This window comes from Thermobia domestica, chromosome 16, assembly GCF_964235325.1.
Source record: "Thermobia domestica chromosome 16, izTheDome1.hap1.1, whole genome shotgun sequence".
Classification (NCBI taxonomy): Eukaryota; Metazoa; Arthropoda; class Insecta; order Zygentoma; family Lepismatidae; genus Thermobia; species Thermobia domestica.
The window spans coordinates 81,365,426-81,386,151 of record NC_137469.1 but is presented as its reverse complement, the minus strand read 5'-3'; the positions used below and the strand labels follow the sequence as shown (position 1 = coordinate 81,386,151).

Here is a 20,726-nt window from a genome sequence, read left to right as displayed (position 1 = left end):
CGATGTTCTTGAAAGATTAGACGAACAAAACAATTTTTTAAATCGACAGTAAATGAAGACTAAAATGCAACTTTGAAATCCAAAATACCCTCTTAATAGCTGAACAGTGAATACACTCTGAAACCCGAACGCCACAAAGCACGTTTGAAAATCATAATGCGGTTTTGAAGTACGAAAACCAAATAGCTGTTTTCTAAACCGACGCAAAAGCGGTTTCTCACGAAACCGCAAAAGCAATCTTGCGAAGTTTGGAAACCAAAGTCGCAGAAGTTGGAAACGAAACCGCGAAAGCAGTTTTGCGGTTTTGAAAACTGAAACGGCAAAAGCGATTTTTAAAACCGAAACCGCGGAAGCGGTTTTTGATAACCGAAACCGAAAAAGCGATTTTTGATAATCAAAACCGAGAAAGCGGTTTTCAAAATCGAAACCTCAAAAGCGGTTCTTGGTTTTTAAAACCTACATTTTTGTTTTATGAAATTTCTCTTTTTTCAAAAACCGTTTTTCGTTTTTTGAAAACCGATCTCGACAGCACTAATTTCAATACTTTCTGAGAAAATCTGAATCTTATTTTCTCGAACAAACAGAGCTTTATATACTTTTCTATTATTTATTATAACTATTTTGCTTTATTCAGCATTTATTTCGAATATGTATTTGATTGATCAATTAAATTAGTCTACAAAACCACTGTAGTATATAAGAAGAACGACGATTACTCAAGAAAAGAATTTTATTCAGGCAAGGAAAGACACACTTACAATACATTTGAATTGAAAATTGTTGAATCACTACTCTCACATTAACTATTACTATCTCTTTGCAAGTTTCACAAAATAGCTTCCAGCAACATTACAACTATAGAGAAGTAATCCTGTAAGAAAGAAATATATATCATCTAAAGAATAGTATCATGAGAAAATGAATTTTAAAGGTTCATAGCTCCAAAACTATGGGACCTACCTTGGTCGGGTCAAGACTACACTTACGAACTAGTATGTGCCCTATCCAAAAATGCGTGTTTCAGAATCCTGAGGTGTTTCCACAACAATTTTTATAGAGGGAGTTTGATATAAAGTACTCTCCAACTATCTCCATAAAAATTGTTGCGTGAGTACCTTAGGATTCCAAAACATGTATTTTTGGATAGAGCACATACTAGTTCCTAAGTGAAGTCTTGACCCGACTACAATAAGTCCCATAGTTTTGGAGCTATGGACTTTAGAATTCATTTTTTCATGTTTTCGGCAGCCTATAACACGTAAACAATGGGGTTTTCGCCCTATGTTTATTGGAACTTTTTTGTTTGTTTTACTCTCAGGAATCACTCTTCTGCTTTTCTACAACGAATTTAGCGCCATACTGTATATATATATATATATATATATATATATATATATATATATATATATATATATATATATATATATATATAATTACTATTCAAATCATATAATTGGTATACAATAATGAGCTTTAAGGTATCGGGTGTTCATAACACAAGGAAATCGATTCCAATTTTTAAAGTTGTGAGAAAAGGAGGGATGAATTTTACGTTTCGTTTAAGCACAATCAAAAGTTATCATTGTTTTATACATTGTAAGAGTTGGTAACACTATCTCCTAATCCATAGTAGTTAAGACACTGGATAAACCATAATCTTTAAAACTTTCCTCTTCTTATACGTTGTAAAGGTTAATAGGGTAACATATACAGTGTGTCAACTAAATTCTTATAGACTTTCCTAAACTTTGCTGCTGGACTGTATGCAAGTATACTCTTTAATTTAACTTTACAAACGAGTATTACATTTGTTTCAAAGTATTAATAAACTAATAAGCTAACGTTAGAGGTATTGGAAGGATGTTATTAATCGTTCTGTCGTTAAAATTCCAACTTAGGTTATGTGACGTTTTCACTGAACATTCAATCAATTGGACATATAAGCGAAAAAGCCATTACTTAGTTCAATGAAATAATAATAAACAAAGAAAATTGTGATCAAAAAAATTCTAAATGTTTTCTGAGACACATGTGTTTTGCAACTTTACATACGCAATTTGACATGGAACCAAATACAGAATCAGTAAAATAATGCAAACAAATGTTAACTGAAGAAAGATTTATGTTGTGTATTAGATCTAAGTTTAAACTTACACTATACAAATAACTAGCAATTATGTCATTAGTAAAAAGTGTCAATTTGGAGGAATTGCATTTCTTGTACTAATTAGAGGCTACCGAGCCCAATAAAATTGCTTTTAAATATATCCGTCACGAAAAAATCACGAAAAAAAATATCTCTAATTTGGGATCTTTGAAGTACTAATTATCCCGATGAAAAAAGTGTCCACTCTTGAATAAATTTCTAACTGCACATTTTATATTAATCTCAAGACAATAAATTTAATAAGATATGGGTATCCATAGTATGCCTAGAAAACTTATCAGAAATTTGAAATATAAATGAATATAAATATATCAATTTTAAGATGTTTTTTCTATGGACGGGTATCCTTGAAAATATTTCTATTGGATTCATGATCCTCAAATCAGTACTAAGTGCGCAATTAGGAAAATATCAAAGCGTAAGTGAGTACTATTAGCATAATCTGTACCTTAAAGACCCGATGCTTGGATACATTTGCTTTTGTACTTTTTATACTAATTTGAGAACGATGAATTCGATAAAACTATTTATAGCATATGTATCTGTGGAGTGACTAGTAAAGTGATCTCAAATTGGAGATATAGATGAACATAAATATATCCATTTAGTCATAAACTCATGGACGGATATGTTTAGTGTAGCTCAATTGCATTTAGCGTCCTCAAATCAGTATAGGAAGTTAAAGTGGCTTTAGTGGTCATTAGTGTTGGAATATGAAAATGGTAGAAAGTGCTTAAGAATGTGACAATGACTGTTACTAGGTAAAATGAGAAATAACCTGTGCAAATAAAATACATATTACATACAATTTTGAAGATAGTTTGATCTTGTGATTCAAGATTACTCAGAAGATTACAAATGTTAGAAATAAGATTCACTATCACTATCTTAACACATCATTCCAATATTAATCTTATTGGAATGATCTGTTAAGATAGTGAATTGATGGATGATATAGAGTTAAGAGATTCAGAAGATAGTCAAGGTATAGATTGAGAATAAATAGATTATCCAAGATATTGTCTTTTGTGGTTATAGAAGAGTTTTGGTAGTGTTACGTTAGTCATACACATTTTGTAACTCGAAAGATCATAGAACTGATCTTCCTTTCTCTTTCTTTGGCTACAATCAAATAGATTAATAATTAGTTCTTTAATACTCGTTGCGATAAAGCACAATCAAAATTTTCTGCACACGTGTACAGTTATTGCAGGTGCTCAAAATGGTTGGTGTTAGCGGTCTAACGCAAAGCACGACGACAAGCGGTTGTTTGAACAACGTTAGTCAATATATTTATGCGTTTTGCACATACAGTTGCAAATTTCTTCACAAAGGTCCTACCCCGTAGCCAACGACGTACAATACACGATATTCTTCAATGTTCTCCAAAGGTAAGTCTAGCGGTGTTAAATTGAACATAAACAATTTAAAAGGGCTCACGTTCCTCAAAATGTCAGACGTGCATAAGAAACCTTTACTTTTGTTTCACTGTCACATGTGCTACGTCACCAGTGTCCCCAAAAGAAGCATAAAAAAGTAGGTAAACGGGCCATAGAATGTAGCTAAAAATGGCTAAATAAGCCTCAAATTAGAACAATATTTATGGCTAAAATACCTAAAAATAAATCAAGCAAAACATATTGTAAGTTTACTAAATTTACATAGAACATACTGTTATAATCTACCTCTTATGCTCAAATCAAACCATTTCATCATTTACACTCAGAACTATTTCGCGTAGGTATAGTTTTGGCGCACCACTAGAAATAATTGTTGAAAACTTGTAATTATTTCACTAAAGTACTTCTTATTGTCTCCTAAAAGATTTGCGCTGGACAACATGAAAGTATCCCATTTGGCATAGATAAAATTAAAGAGGGTCACCAGAAAAAAAAAGTGGAAAACTTACAGTTCATTTTCGATTTGCGTACTTTCACGGTTTCCGGATGCACAACATAAGAACTACAGTGCAAAAGCACAAACCAACATGTGCTACGTGGCCACGAAAAATCACGAATGCTATCTAACCGAGTTCGGGTAAGGCGAAGATGACGGACTAGCGCGGCATTGCGGAAGTGCTCCGAAGGGAGCAGGCGCGTCAGCGATGATGGGTATACGGGTAAGCGAGAACAGTGAAGAAGAAGTGGATTTTGGCCAATATGCGAGTTTCAATAGCACTTGTCATGGCTTTGCACTAGTAACGTTCCACTTGTAAACATAAAATACAGATTCAGTATACTGTGCATAAATAAATGGTCGGCGGAAAATAAGATCTAGTAGTATCATTTTTCATATGCACTCACTTATTTTATCCTCTGTAAAGCACTTGTAATAATTTTACACCAATTATCTTACACTTGTAAACCTGAAATGCAGCTGTATTACTTTACATAAAACTTTGTCGCCTGCAGAAATATGTTCCTTATGAATATATCTTTTCATACAAAGTATTCAATTTCACCTGTAAATCTTCCAAAATGAGGTGCGCCAAAACTACACCAGCACAAACTATTTACAGTAGATTTTGCTCTCATATTAACGAGGAGTACTAAAATCCTTTGAATTATTTTCTTAGTTTCCAATTATTGCGTACTTTTTAAAATTAGTAACCTACAATAACACTACAGATACACAGCTCAAGCCGAAGATACACTTTTTAAAAATCATGCCTAAATTAACTCAACGTTAAAGTGAACTACAGAAAAGTGGGAGTTTGTGAAATCTGGATTTGCGGTGAGGCTGTGATGCAAAAGAAAACGGTACAAAGAGTATACCTATTGTGGTGTAGTAATATCAGAACTATAGAAGAACTAGAAAAGAGTATGCTACTATTTTTTTCAATTTATATTTCTCGAAAGGAAGTTTTGAGCGGAGAAGAAAATATCAATTATTAAGAAGAACAAATGGCTAAACATTTGTAATTATGAATGAAGTGGTCAAAATTGAAGCTAATAGCTGAATTTAATTTTTACTAGCTACCTAGCATATTACAATCTTTAAATTTAGACATGAAATAACAAAATTGGCAACACAGCTGGAACTGAATGGGTCTCGAACTTAATAACCCACGACCAAGAAGAGCCATAGGATAGTAGTTAGACCCATGATTCGGTCCGACCCGGTGGCTCGGATAGAACTATGATCCGGAATGACCTAGTCTCACCCGGATACACCCATTTTCCGAAATGATCCGGTAGAACGCTGAGACAAAATGTCGTCGTACACATGGCAAATTTGGATAAAGCTGTTAATTGTATTCTAGCAAACATGATTGTTTTATCTGTCACTGCTTTTTCACTGAACACTTTTTCTTCCTCGAGTTTTGTTTCCGTTTGTGTGTGTGTGTGTGTGTGTGTGTGTGTGTGTGTGTGTGTGTGTGTGTGTGTGTGTGTGTGAATTACTGAGCCCAAATAGTATTATGTTCATTCTTTTTGTTCAGCTACGCTCAAAAACCACGTATGGGATAACGAATAAACATAAAATATATTTAAAATATCTAAGGCATATCATGATTAAGAAACATCAAACAATTAAATAAATGTTCGAATTCGAGCAGTGAACAACATGGATCAACTATAATATTCCGCAGCAATGCTGCAGAGTTCATATTTTAGCTGCTTCTTAGAGACCGGGTTCGGGTTGGAGTTGGCTGTTCGAGTCACTGGGTCTGTCTGGACGAGACACAACCCCTCAAAAAGTCAAAAGTCGTGACTCAAATGAGCCGGAAACTCATGACCCATTCGATTGCTGCAACACAGTAGATCACATATTACAGCCATATGGGTACCAATATCCATTTAGTACCACCATACGTTTGGCACATATTGCAGTGATACCTAGGTAATTCAATTGAAATTAATAGCGTCTCTCAGATACCATCTTTTCAGCTATATATACATTTTTCTGCGGACTTTGTAACTACACCAATAGATTCAACGGCCACTTCAATACAACATAATACAATACAGAGATGTAATAATAAGAACAGACATTCGAAGAAATTCACTCACACATTTGGTTAGTCAGTTAGTCTATTTTATAGTAATTACCTTGCTCAAAAAGTAGCGTCAATATTTTTACATACCAAAGAGGATTTTCGTAATTCACCGCTATTACAAGAGGAAGAATGGAAAATTCGAGAGCGAAATTGTGTAAGCTCAGGAATATCCACGGAAGTAGAAAAATTCTCTCTTCCTAATGAAAAAAGAAAAGGAAAGGAAATAACATTATTTTAAAAACTGAGACAAAGACAACATCAGGAAACGTATATAATACAAATTAAAATTGATAGGAATAAGATCAACACTAATTGATATATAGTTAAGCTGAACGAAAAGAAGCTCTTATGATCAATTTAGATTTCGCTGTGTAAAACCGATAGAGACAAATGTTAGAAAGCTACAATAAATAATGATGACAAAGTTTATAAAAACAAAGGCTTGAAGTCCTTAGAGACTGCAATAGGCTCTCTATTTTTAAAGAAATCTTAAATCATTCAGGGGTGCAGTGGATCAATGCCATCCCTAGTAGGGAGGGTTCTTGGCTCGAGCCGAGGTCATGTGAGTTTATGGTAGACAACACCGAACTCATGGGTTTTCTCGGAGTCCTCCTGTTTCCTTCCTCCAATTCTATTACAATCATTAACTGCAACAATAATCAGTCTCTGTTTACATACCGGACATAAGAGCCGTACTTTAACTAGGAACTGTATTTCATTTCGATTACCAATTTTATGAATAGACAATACGGTAGGACGATTTTTTTCGGTTTTCGGTTATAAATAGAAAGAAAATGTGACCTTGGTTGCACTCATTTCACATTTTAAAAAATGACTTTAGTTTGCTTAAAATGCCTTGAAATCTTTCTAAAACAGCTTTTTTTTTACTTATCAACTTTTTCTGGCCATACGTAGTACAGAGGTATTTTAAATCACTAAATAAGTTATGATTAATTATGTACTATATGCCCCATAACTTAGCAATTTTTTATCGCCTCATCGTGTATCAAAAGGCAAAATGTATGTGTTTACTACTTGGGGTGAGTTCTTATTTTAGACATTTGTTTAAAAAACATCATTTTATTCCTATTTCATTAACAACCTACTATACGATACAAATAATTTTGCTTCATAATGTACACAGCAAGTTTAGTGTTTTAGGTGAGTTGTTTACAGACGATTATTTTCAGCAATGACTTGGACAAATTTGTTCATTTTTCATAAATAGAAGTTTCATTAACACACTTTCTGTTTAAGTTATTTTGAATGAAAATGTCCATTATAGAAAATTCAGTCTTGTAGGCGTTCCTTTCGGAAAATTTTCTCAAATACAACACAGAAGATTTTTCTTCTCATTTCATAAATAAATATTTTATTAACATACCTATAATGTGAGGTAGGTTATTTTCATGGGAAAAATCAAAGAGGAGAATTTATACTCGAAGATGATTTCCTTTAGGGCAACTTCCTCAAAATATGTCCAATGATTTTGTTCATATTTTACTTTACAAAATCGTGTTCTAACCAGCTTGCAATATAATATACTGTAAATAAACTCTCATTAAAACCTTACATGAAATAGTTTGCTCTTAGAGATAACTTTTCTTCGGTAAATGTACTCCAAACGAAAAGGCGTAGGTGGATAAGTACAGTGAAATGGTTCCAGATTAATCTTGGGATGACAGGTGGGTGGTATGTAGGTGCCCCCAAGATACATTAATCCCTCAGATATCAAACCTCAACTCTCGTTGGTTCATGAGAAATGGCGCAAAATCGGAAAAGTGGCATGAATTTATTTCTCAAGAATGGCTCGATAGATTTTGTGTAAACTTGGATGTGTGTGTAGGTGTATGCAAGGGCTTTGTCTGAAAAAATTAACAGCTTCCCAACCATTTTCCCCTCAAAAAATTCGATTCAATATTTTGAGCCTCTTTTGACCTATGATGATGTGTGAGCACAATTATAAAAAAATAAATATTAGATGTTGTTTTAACCCTACAATCACATATGTGTTTTCGAAAACGTATCACGGATACGCTATGGTCAAAATTAGCCAAAACCAACCATACCATACCTATAAGGGAGTAATTGCAAAAAGAACAGCTATTGATATAGCTTTAGCTTTTTTGCAATGCGAATTAATCAGAAATCACACCTGAAAAGCACCCAACCCCATTAGATGGTCTGTGACGTTTCATCCTTATTTTGAGGCAAAGTGAAACTGTTGATTGTGGTTTTCATTTCATATGAATCAATCAGCCTAAACGGGAATATGAGTTTAAAATTGCTATTAGACTCCCGTAAGTACCCCATTTGACAGTGCCTGGAGTTTCAATGTGAGTGTTCATATTTAAAAAAGTCAATGTTACCTATACCTACAGTGTTCAATCAAAGTGAAATAACTTCAGCTGGAAAAAGAATCACCACCAACAACATAACATAATGCAACCTTTGTTTTAGCGTCTTTCATAGATCCTGAGAGGGGGGAGAGTAGTGGAAAACTGCAACATTTGAATAAAAATATATAGAAGAAAATATAATGCAAACGGAAAGTAAGTTAAATGTAAGAAGTACAAGTATTTTAATACATGTTGCAAATAAAGATGAAATGTAGAAAGCAATTCAGAAATTTTTCAAATTCTGATAAGATATTAGGCTTAACTACACCACGGAAGGTGGCTAGATTTTCAATATGCAGTAGCAAGATAACCCTGTATTTGAAAATCCACGTAAATGCGACGATTGGTTCCTGATAAGCATTAGAACGTTTTGCACAATCGAAAAGAGAGGAAAACCAACACTTTTCCAAAAAAAGAAACATGATTTCACTTTAGATTACGGCTACCTTAATGCTGGACATCAACCTTTAAACGTAATTTTCTTAAAAGTATGAAAGTGGCGCTTAGTTCGTTTTCGCATGACACAGTACATATATGCTTTGTGCATCTGAATGCTTCCCCCCCCAAATTTACAGAGAAATCGGCGCCCTTGCCAGTATTCCTAATTAGAATCTATCATAGTTATATTTTAGAGTTGATCATAGTAGGCAGACTTCAATTAACCTATATCTGGTAATTATTTTAACCTATACTTGAAAAACTTGGAATATGATTCATTCTGTTAATAATATAAGAATATATTAGCAAATCAAGTGCTACATAAACATGCTACATTGATATTCGTAAAATGTTGAATTATTTTAAAAATGAAGGAAGCTGTAAATTGTAGACCTCGGACGTAGCGATCGCTGTGTTGCCACACCTCAGCAGAGAACCGTAGAGGCATTAGGATTGCTATACGCAGCAGAGAATTGTGAGTGAGGGGAAGAAAGTATCTTAGTACAAGTGGAAATGCATTATTTCGACCGAGAAACTTCGTCTTGGAAAGCCAGTCACAGATATAGGTGACCCAAACATATAGATGAAACCCACGCACATGGTGTTTGTCCACCACAAAGTTCACTTGGCGGAGGCTGGGATCGAACCAGAGGTGAACTCTCTACCACTGAGCCACCGCGGCCCCTTCCAATATTAAAGGATATGAGGTTTAAGTACAGAACATGCAATGACAGTAGAAAATTCTTAATGGAAAGGACAGATATAATAGCAGATAGAGCCCAATTCCCGAGAAAAATCATGTAATCAAACAAAAGGGAAACTCAAATATTTTCTACCTAGTTGAAACATAACCATATCAGGAAATAATGTTGGCAGCTTTAATTTCTGGACATGATATGGGATGAACGGGTTAATTCGATATTTTTTTCTAATTGGATGCGCGCAGTTTCTCTGGATTTTCGGAAGTCTCCAACTAGCAGTGGATTAAATTAAACTTACACGTTGTAAACAGTGAGCATATGGTTGCACTGTACTTACCATCAAAGCACCGACAGCAAGAAAAATCGCAGCCAGGAAATTCAAATATCGATAAATAATGTCTGGAAATAAAATAAATAAAAATAAAATTTAGTATTCCATGTGTTTATTACGCATCATCAACAATAAAGAAACCAAAAACGAGAAATCGGGTTTCATTTCGTATTCTGTAATTAAGGTAGACTTCTAAACTATTCGAATTCAATGCTGAAGTGGAAAGAATTTGATCTAAAATTTTAGGTTGCAACAAGTGGAAAATCCAGAGATGGAACTGTTCATGAGATGCCCAATTCATATTGGAAACAGTATCCTGCTATGTCTTGCAATTTATTATTAGAGGAAGCCGTGGCTACTTGAGAACAGTAACAGAAAAAAATATATGTCTCAGAACTAACGCATTAGGCGATTTAACTTATGAACGCCACAATATTAAAAAGGAGGGATATAATATATTAAAGAACTGAAATCCTAATATTAAACCAATAGTTAGGAAAATATTAAAGCGAAAAAGAGCAGAAAATAAAACTTGCAATAAACGTGAGTCTATTTGAATTTTTGGTCTACTTTTTTCTTCTTAAGGTGGATCTTTAGGTGTTCTCGTTGCTATCCTAAACGCTGCTTGAACAGTGAGGCGTTGCCAGGTAGTGTCGAGGATTTACTGGTGCCAGATAATAAAGGAAGTAGTGATGGAATTCTGCTTGGATACTTACTGGAGAAATTAGTTTTCGACCCTTACCGCAATTCACAGCTAAATTCCGCTTCTCGAACTGCAACGCTAGAATCCAAGAATTAAAGTACAAATTTGGCAACAATGCATTATAGCGTTCTGTGCAAGTGTTTTGTCAAAATCTATTTCCTTAAATGTAAATTAAATAAAATATGAAACATAACACGGAAAACGGTGAAACAATATATCTATTTTGTAATAAGATTGTTACTTTAAAGTACTTTACACATTCAAATAAACATTTCATAAAATTGAACACTTCTAGTAAGATCAAGAAGCCCATCTTGTGTGCTCATTTTAAAACGAATCAAATATTTTCTTTTATTTGGTTACCTTTTTCGATATCAGAAGACACAACCAAATGAATTAGTGTCTTGTGTTGTAGTGAAACATAGCTCTATCTTATAGTACAATATTTATAATTTGTAACGCTTCATTGCCCAGTAGTTAAGGCAATGAGCTAAAATATATACTGACTTCCGCGTGATGATCCACCTTAAAACATTTTGTTTCTAAGTCTTAAACAAACTTAGTTTAAATGAGAAGTAAATCCAACCAAATATTTTTTTAAAAAATTGAAAATAAATTTTAACTCTTTTAAATTTTAATTTTGGTTGTACGTCCCTATTGCTTAGGACAATTACAACTAGGAAGGTACAGCCTTATGAAATTTTATATTAGTCGAAATAAAAATGTATAAAATTCAAAAGTTACAAAACACATTCAGAAGGCTAAAAGTTTAACATTTTTTAGTTAAAAAATCCATATTACAGTACTAAAGATTTTGATACTAATGTTTGAAGTAAAAGTATTTTAACTGAAAATAAGGTTAAGCACAAAGCCATTTGAAAGTGGACAGTAATTTACTTAGCTTAAGATGCAAAACAATTTATTTTCAATGAATTAGAGATATCTCATTGAAACTAGATATTTTACAGAATTAAAAATAAGAAAACTTCTCTTTACTACAGTCACGAACCATAAAAGTTTAACAATATTCACTTCACACGTACTTCGAATTCATTTATTGCTTTCTCTTGAGCTTGTACATATCTCATGATACCATTCTTTACATACTTGGCAGTGATTAGGTATGAACGCTCAAGTAGCTCTTTGTTGTTTGTTTGTTCCTCTGGCAAGAATACCAAATGGATAACAGCCCGGTAATCGTAAAAAATAGAATTATATTGATTTTAGAGCGACTTTAATAGTGTTTTGGTTTTGGCTAATTTTTCTAGTCGCCATTTAGCAGCCTTTAGAATTGTTTGCACACCAGACTCGTATACTCAGGTCTCATCTCTAGTAATAATGCGTTTTACGAATGTAGGATCGGATCTGGACCAATAGAGCAAGTCTTTATCAATTTCTTTCCGATGTTCTATTTGAAGAAAATTCAGCTGTTTCGGAAAAAGCCGGGCGATGACATTTCTCATGCCCAAATGAGCAATAAGAAAAGCACGAATGGTTTTGTGCGGAATTCTGAAGCCCATTCAAAGCCATTTCTCTTATTCGTGTGTAACAATTCTTCATTACGAGTTCTTTCACTTTATGAGCTCCCTCGTGGCTATGTGGATAAAGTACGCACTTTTAGAGTGAGATATCCGGGTTCAATTTTCGGTGGGAAGTCATGCGGTTCAGATTCCACGTTAAAATGTAGGTCTGCGTTTCGTATAGCCTTGCTGCTGAACTGGACGCTAAACCCAAATCCAGTTTTTTTACTTTGTTTATGTTTTCATCGATTGAAAGTGATAAAGTACTACCGATAAATTTTCCCATACTTTTCGTTCTTCTCTGAATACTGTGTGCCACTTGTATGCTGTAGTTTTTGATAAAATGAGTTCGCTATAGGCCTTGTTCATTACTTTCAAGAATTCTACACACGAAATTTCATTCGGAACACAAAAGTTTGGGCAAACTTTGAATTCATTGTAAAAATCGCAAGGAACACTTGATTTTGACTAACAAAATAAGTAGAAGTAGAAAAATTAATCGAACGCTCTCGCCTATATTGCACATTATAGTTCGGTATAGCTGCCATGTTACAATAGAAAAAGAAGTAGGCATTATTTTACGTTGTCTTTGTAAATGAGAAATTCCAAATATTTTCTTAAATAACTGTTTTAAAAATAAAAGAGATAAAAGACAACGAATGCAATCACTATACTTAATAGATTCTTGAAAGTAATATTTCAACTGTCATTTTCTATATGACACAATGGAGGAGAGGTGGTTCAGTGGTACAGCGTTCACCTCCGGTGCTTGGAGCCCCTAGTTGGATCTCAGCTTGCGTCATGTGGACTTTGTGGTGGACAAACACCCTGCTCGTGAGTTTTCTCTGGATTCTCCCGTTTCCTTCTACTTCCTTCATTCCATCATTTCTCATCATCATCGTCTTCTTTAGACTAACCGGCATAACCGTATGACGTAAAATTTAAGGATTTCATTTCATTTCTACATGGCACAAATCCTTAGGATTGATTTTCAACCCAAATTTCACTAAAAATCATAATGACTATTTTAATCATAGGTCATCTTGTGGTTTCCTTTGATTTTTAGATCACTTTTCTTTTTGAGATTTATCCACTGATAACATTCCTTTTGTATGGCACTGCTGAACATTCCTGGAGAAGTTAGGAGCAGTATAGTTTGTTTCTTCTCCCTGATATAGCTACTTCTGACACACTTGGTACAACAAGGAAGAATTTTAAAAAGTGGTCATCTTAACCATGATGATGTTCGGGCTTCAAATTGTCATCTAAGGTTTTCAGTTGCTGAAGTTGAAGAAGGCAATGCATTCGACGAAAAAGTTTCTGATGCTATTTGAGTTCTTCTCTATGTAGCTGCTGGTTGCTTAATTTCTAACTTTTTTTAAGCACCGAGGCAACATGAACCGTGAGACTACAGTTTAAGATGAAATCTATAACACCGTAATACGTTAAGTTTTAACGTACTCCCACCCGTAAATGAATCCGTGACCACGTATACCAAGTCCATGCACGGTAGCCAGTAAGCCAGCGACGAGAGCTAGGTATCTGCTGTTTCAAGCTAGCAAGTAACTTAAAACGTACATGTCGTGTAATGCTTCTAAAGCGCGGCGTGTACTAACTGTCCTTGGTTATGTGTTATCAAGAAATTATTAAAATGTATTATAATGAAGATATTTGTCTTTTGAAATGGCATCAAGCTTGAAGGATCAGATTTCTTAATTTGACCTAAAATGTCCACCCTGACTCAATCACATCTTTTTTATTTTATTTTATTTTATTTTATTTATTTATTTATTTACCTTTTAGATTTGACTAAGATAATCGCACCTGCAATATGCAAATATTTTGTTTTATACATATGCAAAAGCCTCGGTAACACCTACAAGGTTCGTGATCTTATTTCCTGTGCGTATGACTATATTTGATCCAAAAATGAAATTACTATAACTGTTGAATAAAGGGAAAATTACAAAACGAACAAATTGTTACTTGATCAAAAGTCATAGCTGAGCAGATTTTTATGGCTCTGCTGCGAATAGAAAATGCGCAGTGAATGTATTTTCTTAATTCAGATAACCCCGGTCTCCTTTACATAGGAATAAAAATCGAAAGTAAAAGTTGTACTAGTTTTGACTCTTTCCGTTTACAGGGGGATTTAGGATTTAGATTTCTGGGCTTGCGGCATCTATAGCTATTTGTCCCGTCACGTATGAAAGGATTGGGGAAGGAAGGAAGGGGCCTTTGAGCTATAAGTTAGGTACCACCGAGGCATTTGCCTGGCGTAAATGAGGAAACCCCAGGAAAACCTCATTCAGGATGGCTTGCCTGAAAAAGCTTTTTACTCTTTTTCGACCGAGTGCCTTCACCGTGAATCGAACCGGGACCGCTCACACCGAAGGCAAGAGCGTTAGCGACTACTGTACGCGAAGCCACACCTTTTGTTTTCAGTAGAAGAATAGGAGCTCAGAATAATCTATTCCTTGGATCCTCAATCCATATCGAAAAGAAAATGTTTCCCGCCTATTATTTCGACTTCGATCTATGTAAATCAATATTGATAACATAGATAGTAGTAAGTTTCACCAATTTCGATAGCAATAAAAAAATCAAGTTGGAGGGGGAACCTAGGTTTATGGTACTAAATTCAAATAAAAAACCTCTCGTTATTTGTTATGGTTTTTTCCTTCTGGTGATCAACATTGACACCAGAAGTGGTGAAATATCCCTACCTCTTCCCATTTCAGGGCAGCGTTAAGGGTGGTAGTGGAATCTACTATCGGAACACTGAATTGATTTAATGCAAAACGCTTCTCTTTATCTATTGCCATTAATGTTTTGTGGTGATAAAAATTGATACCAGAAGTTGTTGATTTCTACGAATTTCGCTTTGAATAGGGAAAGTACTTCTTATGCTTAGGATGATGAATTTATCCCTTCCGCGGAAAAGGACGCTTTGCGCAATCTTATACTGTTTTTGCTATGATACTTAACAACAAACAGACGGATATAATATATGCCTAACACACTTTGGAAGTCTAACAAATTTGGGACCTAGAACTACTTTCTAAATTAGTATGAATTTTACATAAATATGAACTAAAGTCAGCACAAGTGGTTTTACTTTAATATTAGTATTAATTGATTGTTTTTAAAAAAACAAACAGAATGTTAAAGAAAGGTTAGTCTTTAGGATATAATTCATCACTTGGAACATACTAGAAAATACATCTGCATTAAATGGGGCAAAATATCTATAGGTAATTTATCCCAGCAGAAAGTAACTACGTACAAAGGCTACCGTAAGTAATATAATAAATGATTCACTTAATTATGTACGAACCAGATGATGAGTAATACTATTTCAAATTGAAAATAAAGAAGAATGTAACATAAACTGCTGGGTATAAAGACAGATACTGACTGGTGATTGATTGATTATTTAAAAATAATTAAATATGAGAAAAGTAAACAAAAGTTATGAATCAATATGAATGTATGAATTAGTTCGTAGCAAGTAAGTGATTTCAAGACATGAAAATGTTCAACTTTTTAAACATTTAGGAGGGGAAGTAAGAATATTCTTCCTAGGCATCTGCAATTTGGTCCATGGACACATTATGGTTTAAAATTACATATTTGTCTTATATTGTCCTGCATTTCAGAAAAATGGATCTCTCTCTTTATACCACCTGCATTAAACACTGCCGAGTTAGAGACAAACCACTTTTCACATCATTAATGAACTCATCATCCGCATACACCTACTCGGCAAATGTTACTTTACATTTGGTAAGAAGAAGTAATCAGACAAAGCCGCATAGGGTGAATGTGATAGGTGGGACAAAGATTTGTAGTTACATTGGTGCAGAAATATTAGTGTGTCTGATGCTTGGTATGCTAGTGCATTGTCGAATAGAAGCACACATCTACTGAAAGGAAATTCCATCTCTTTACTCTAATAGCATCCAGAATTTTCGCCGTAAGTTCTTATACTATGTTGATGCGATTTAACTCATTTTTCTAAATAATCAGTCAAGATCGTGATAATCCCAAAAGACAGAAAACAGGAACCTGCTAGAGGAATGCTTCACTTTCTTCAAAGTACGTCTCCATCTTTTACTTATTTCTACTTCGGTTTTACGGTTAAATAGATACACACAACATTCATCCATAGTCAATAATTTGATTACAAAAGCATCCTTGTCTTTCTGGTATAGGTTCAAAATCCTTCGTGACCATTGCACCTCTTTCTGAAAAGGTGTTAACAATTGAGAAAGCCACGTTGTTGCCACTTGGCTCATATGCTGAATGTCATGGAAGATGATGTGAGCGCCCCCTTCCCCTAATGATGTTCACCGCTCTAACTAAACAATTAATACTCGCACATCTATTTTCAAGATCTATCTGATCAACTTTTACCACTATACTTGAGTCTGAGGTCGCTGAGGAACAATCTTCTCTTGGATCATCTTGTAGTATTGTTCGACCACATTAAAGATCCTCTCTTCCAGCATTTCACCAGATCGTAAGTTTGATATTTCTCAGCATACTAAGCTGACATCTCACCAATTGTAGAGACTTACCTTGAAGATGGAGGAACCTTATTTACAGTTTGTGCTCGATTTTATCCAACATGCCGCTGCCGCAGTCTAGTTTTCGGACTGTAGTAACAATTAAGTAGGACTAAAGATACAAATTAGCATACATATTAGCGAGATATACAAACTCATCATTATGAAAAATTATGCATTCCCCTTTATCATGATGAGGGTAAAAAAATTTCTGGTGTATCTTCATATTTTAAATGTGTCTGTTCTCTATAGATTGATGCTTGAATTTAAGAAACATCTTATATTCTTACGAAACATCTTCTATATTAAGTACAATTCTTACGAAAGAAAGAAGCTTCTGACAGGGTAGACGTAAACGACAAACCGTGTTAAACTTAAATGGTTGGATTACATTTGAACTTTAGTGTCCTCTTTAACTCCGAGGCTACGAGGTATGGACGTAAAGTTTAATTTGCGATTCAGATGATATGAGCTGCCATGGGAATTAAATAAAAGTGTATGCACTACCTATACAGACAAGAGGGAGTTCTCGTTTAGAGATAACAATGGTACTAAAGTATGATAATATATTAAGCTAACAACGTCCCATAATTGCTCTGCCTGTGATTTTCCGTGTGTACTTGCAACTCATCAATATATTAATAATATTAATGGAAGTAATATAAAATAGCATTGCAATTGTTTAAAAAATCATTCTAAAACTTAACAAACCTCCTTAAAAACTAAATGTCGCATACGAATACAGTGAGAAATCATCAACATCTGCTTATCTGAAAAACTAAATTTCAACGAACCTGCAATTCTCGTAATTATTTCTAATCTTGTTACTGATGAAGCTCTTCCTTCTTGACGATATATTGACTCCATCCATGAAACAATATCGCCACACTGAAAACACAATTTTAGAACTATATAAGAAATCTACATCAAACTTTGATTTTTAATTACAACTAGTTCTTGAGCCCAAATCTTTGGACCCGGCGTACAGCATAGGTATAAAAAGTGCTTAACTAAAAGTTATAATTTTTACATTTAACAAATTTATTTATTGATTTATTTACAGTTGTTTTGCTTTACTTTAGTTATTTATTTATTTTGCGCACCAACCAACATGTTATTACACAAATGTTAATAATGCTTATACTTACTCTAAAGGTCAAAACAAAATACGTGGGTGATTCAGAAAGTAATGCATCCAAGCCCACTGCTTGCTCAATATTACTGCAAACGTTCTGAACTGTTTATCATTCATGCACTGATGTTTAAGCTATAGAATGTCCCTTGTTTCACCTTCCTATCTCTTCTCGTTTCAGAGTAATGCAGCAATCTATGGGAAACAGTGGTGACGTCCGGTTGAAAGAAGGGGATGTCATTGAATCTCTGACTGCGGTTCATTCCCGACGAAAAGTCGTGGATATATCATTACGACCCAGAAATGATGCAGCATTTCGGCAATGGCATCACCAGAAACCACTACAATTCTTCGCCGATAGCATGAAAAACTTTGTTGATGGAAGTGTGTTGCCCGTAATGGGGATTATGTTGAAAAATGATGCCACCATTTGTAACTGACACTGCAAGCTTTCCGTGTAATGGTGCTATCTGTCAAACACAAACAAAGGTATCATCTGGAAGGCATTACTTTCTGAATCACCCTCGTAGATGAAATCGTTTTTCTTTTATCGTGGCGAAGTGAAGAAACGAAAACTGTTAGCTTTTATTTACTTTCCGCAGTTCTTTTTTACACAGTCCCGGAAAAAACTAAATTTCAATAACAAATGTTACACAAAATCCTCTTACTATTGCATACAACTGAATATCTACACCCTTACGACCAGGGATAGGATTTACTCTGAGTCACATATCCCTTTCAACATGCATACAAGCAAATTTACTGAAAAAAAGAATGTGTTCTTAGAAGCAGAGATGTGTCCATTAACATGTATCTACGTGTTTATTTAAATATTAGAGTTGAATTATTTCCCTTACACATGAAAATTGAATGACTAATTAAACTTTTTCTTTTTTTTTTGCTAGTATACCCTTAGGGCATACAATTTAGAATGTTTTAACTTTTGGCAAAAATTTTGGAACACCCTACCCCCCCGTAGAATACAAATTTTAATCGAAGTAACATGATAGAAACCCAACTTGACGTAGATACTAGACGTAGACGATATCTACATTCAAATTGACTATTCACCTGAAAAGGACACAACCATGTGAAATGAATTCTTCCTACTGAATGTACTAAAAGGTATGTTTTTAAATTCCAGAAATGCGAATTTTTTTGTGGTAAATTGGAATTGAGAATAGTTCCTGTGTGTCATGAAGAGGTAAAAATAACATGTTAGCAACATGTTACGGGGCCGGGAAAGGGATTGGAGAAGACTGTCGGAGTCAATTTCAGAGCGTCTATGAAATAGATGGATCTGATATCATAATACATACAGGGGTTAGACCAAAAAATCTAAAACGTTTGCAAAGGTGTGAAAATCAAACCTAGTATGGTGTGAGGCCTCCTTCTGCGTCAAAATAGATTGGATCGGACGTGGAATGGACGAATAAAGCTTCTGAATCGTGGTGTGTGTAATTTTGAACCATTGTTCCTACAGAACATGCTTCAGCTTCATAAGGGATGCTACTGGAACGTAATGAGACCGAATACCCCTTTCTAACTCACACCACAATGGCTCAATGATGTTCAGATCTGGTGATTGTGGGACCCAGGGGAGGTGTGATAGCTCCTGGTCTTGCTCCTCAAACCATGATTTCGCTGTTTTTGCAGCGTAGATCATCTTGGTAGATGCCATCACCATCAGGGAACAATATTTGGGCCATGGATAGAACCTGGTCCCACAAAAAGGTCTCATACGCCTTAGCATTCATCATTCCATGCAGGGTTATGATGGAACCTGCAGAAAACCACGATATCACTGCCCATACTGTAACAGAAACACCCCCATGCTTTACAGTTGGGAGCAGACAGCCTGTATCATAGGCCTGAGACGGTGTTCTCCATACGTAAACACAACCGGTGTTCGAAACAAGGTGAAGGAACATTACGTGTTTCCACTGCTCGTGAGTCCACACTTTATGGTCCTTGCACCACTGGATATGCCTCTTCGCATTTACTGCTGTAACCAGGTGTTTGGCGATAGCGGCCCTGCCATGAATTTTCATTTTATGAAGTTCCCATCGCACTGTTTTCGATGAAACCGGGTTCTGTAGGCCGGAATTGAGTTCAGACGTAATTTTCATTGCAGTAGTCTGCTTTTTAGCTGCTACAATCCGTTTTAATGACCTCCAGTCCCTATCTGACAGGATTGTCTTTCGACCACTGCTGTGCTTTGCAGACGTAGTTTGCCCATGAATTGTGTATGCTCTCGTGACATTGGACACAGTGCCTTTCGATACCCCACAATGTTCGCCAGTGTTGCCACTGAAGCTCCAACCAGACGGGCACCAACGATCATGCCTCTTTGGAAGTCTGTCAGGTCACCCATTTTACCGCACCACTTTCACACCACGACACTCACAGGTGAACTGGTTATTGCTGACGGATGAGAAAGGTCCATATAACACATTGAAAACAAAAAAAAAAAAAAAACGATCGGCAACCGTAACACGTGTTGTACAGTGAAGGACCAAACTTACGTGTCCTGTATGAAGTGTTTTTAGATTTTTTGTCCATCCCTGTATATTCTTTCGTGACAAAATGTCTGTCCATATCATGAAGGCATGCATTAATGGAGTTTTAACTGTATGTGCTATTCTTAATGCATGTATAAACTTGTTCAAAAAACCACCTTGCTACTCACTTCTCTTTGGAAAGCTTTATACTCTAACCAATATTTGGAATTGGATCAGACAAGTATTGAATTTCTTTGACCAATTGAGAT

General features: G+C 35.0%; 1 protein-coding gene across 4 annotated transcripts in view; it reads right to left on the bottom strand.

The window, feature by feature from the left end:
* Positions 1 to 722: 722 nt before the first annotated feature.
* Positions 723 to 20,726, bottom strand: part of LOC145672773 (uncharacterized) — a 62,835-nt gene continuing 42,831 nt past the window's right edge. For 2 of the 4 annotated variants that reach the window (XM_081741936.1, XM_081741938.1), the window contains exons 3-6: positions 17,619 to 17,712; positions 10,040 to 10,101; positions 6,252 to 6,361; positions 723 to 871 (exon numbers count right to left, since the gene is read on the bottom strand). In XM_081741936.1, coding sequence (XP_081598062.1) covers positions 827 to 871; positions 6,252 to 6,361; positions 10,040 to 10,101; positions 17,619 to 17,712 — 311 coding nt within the window. In that variant the 3' untranslated portion in view covers positions 723 to 826. Of the gene's footprint in view, positions 872 to 6,216; positions 6,362 to 10,039; positions 10,102 to 17,618; positions 17,713 to 20,726 lie in introns of all 4 variants that reach the window. The other 2 variants (XM_081741937.1, XM_081741939.1) reach the window with 2 other exon arrangements.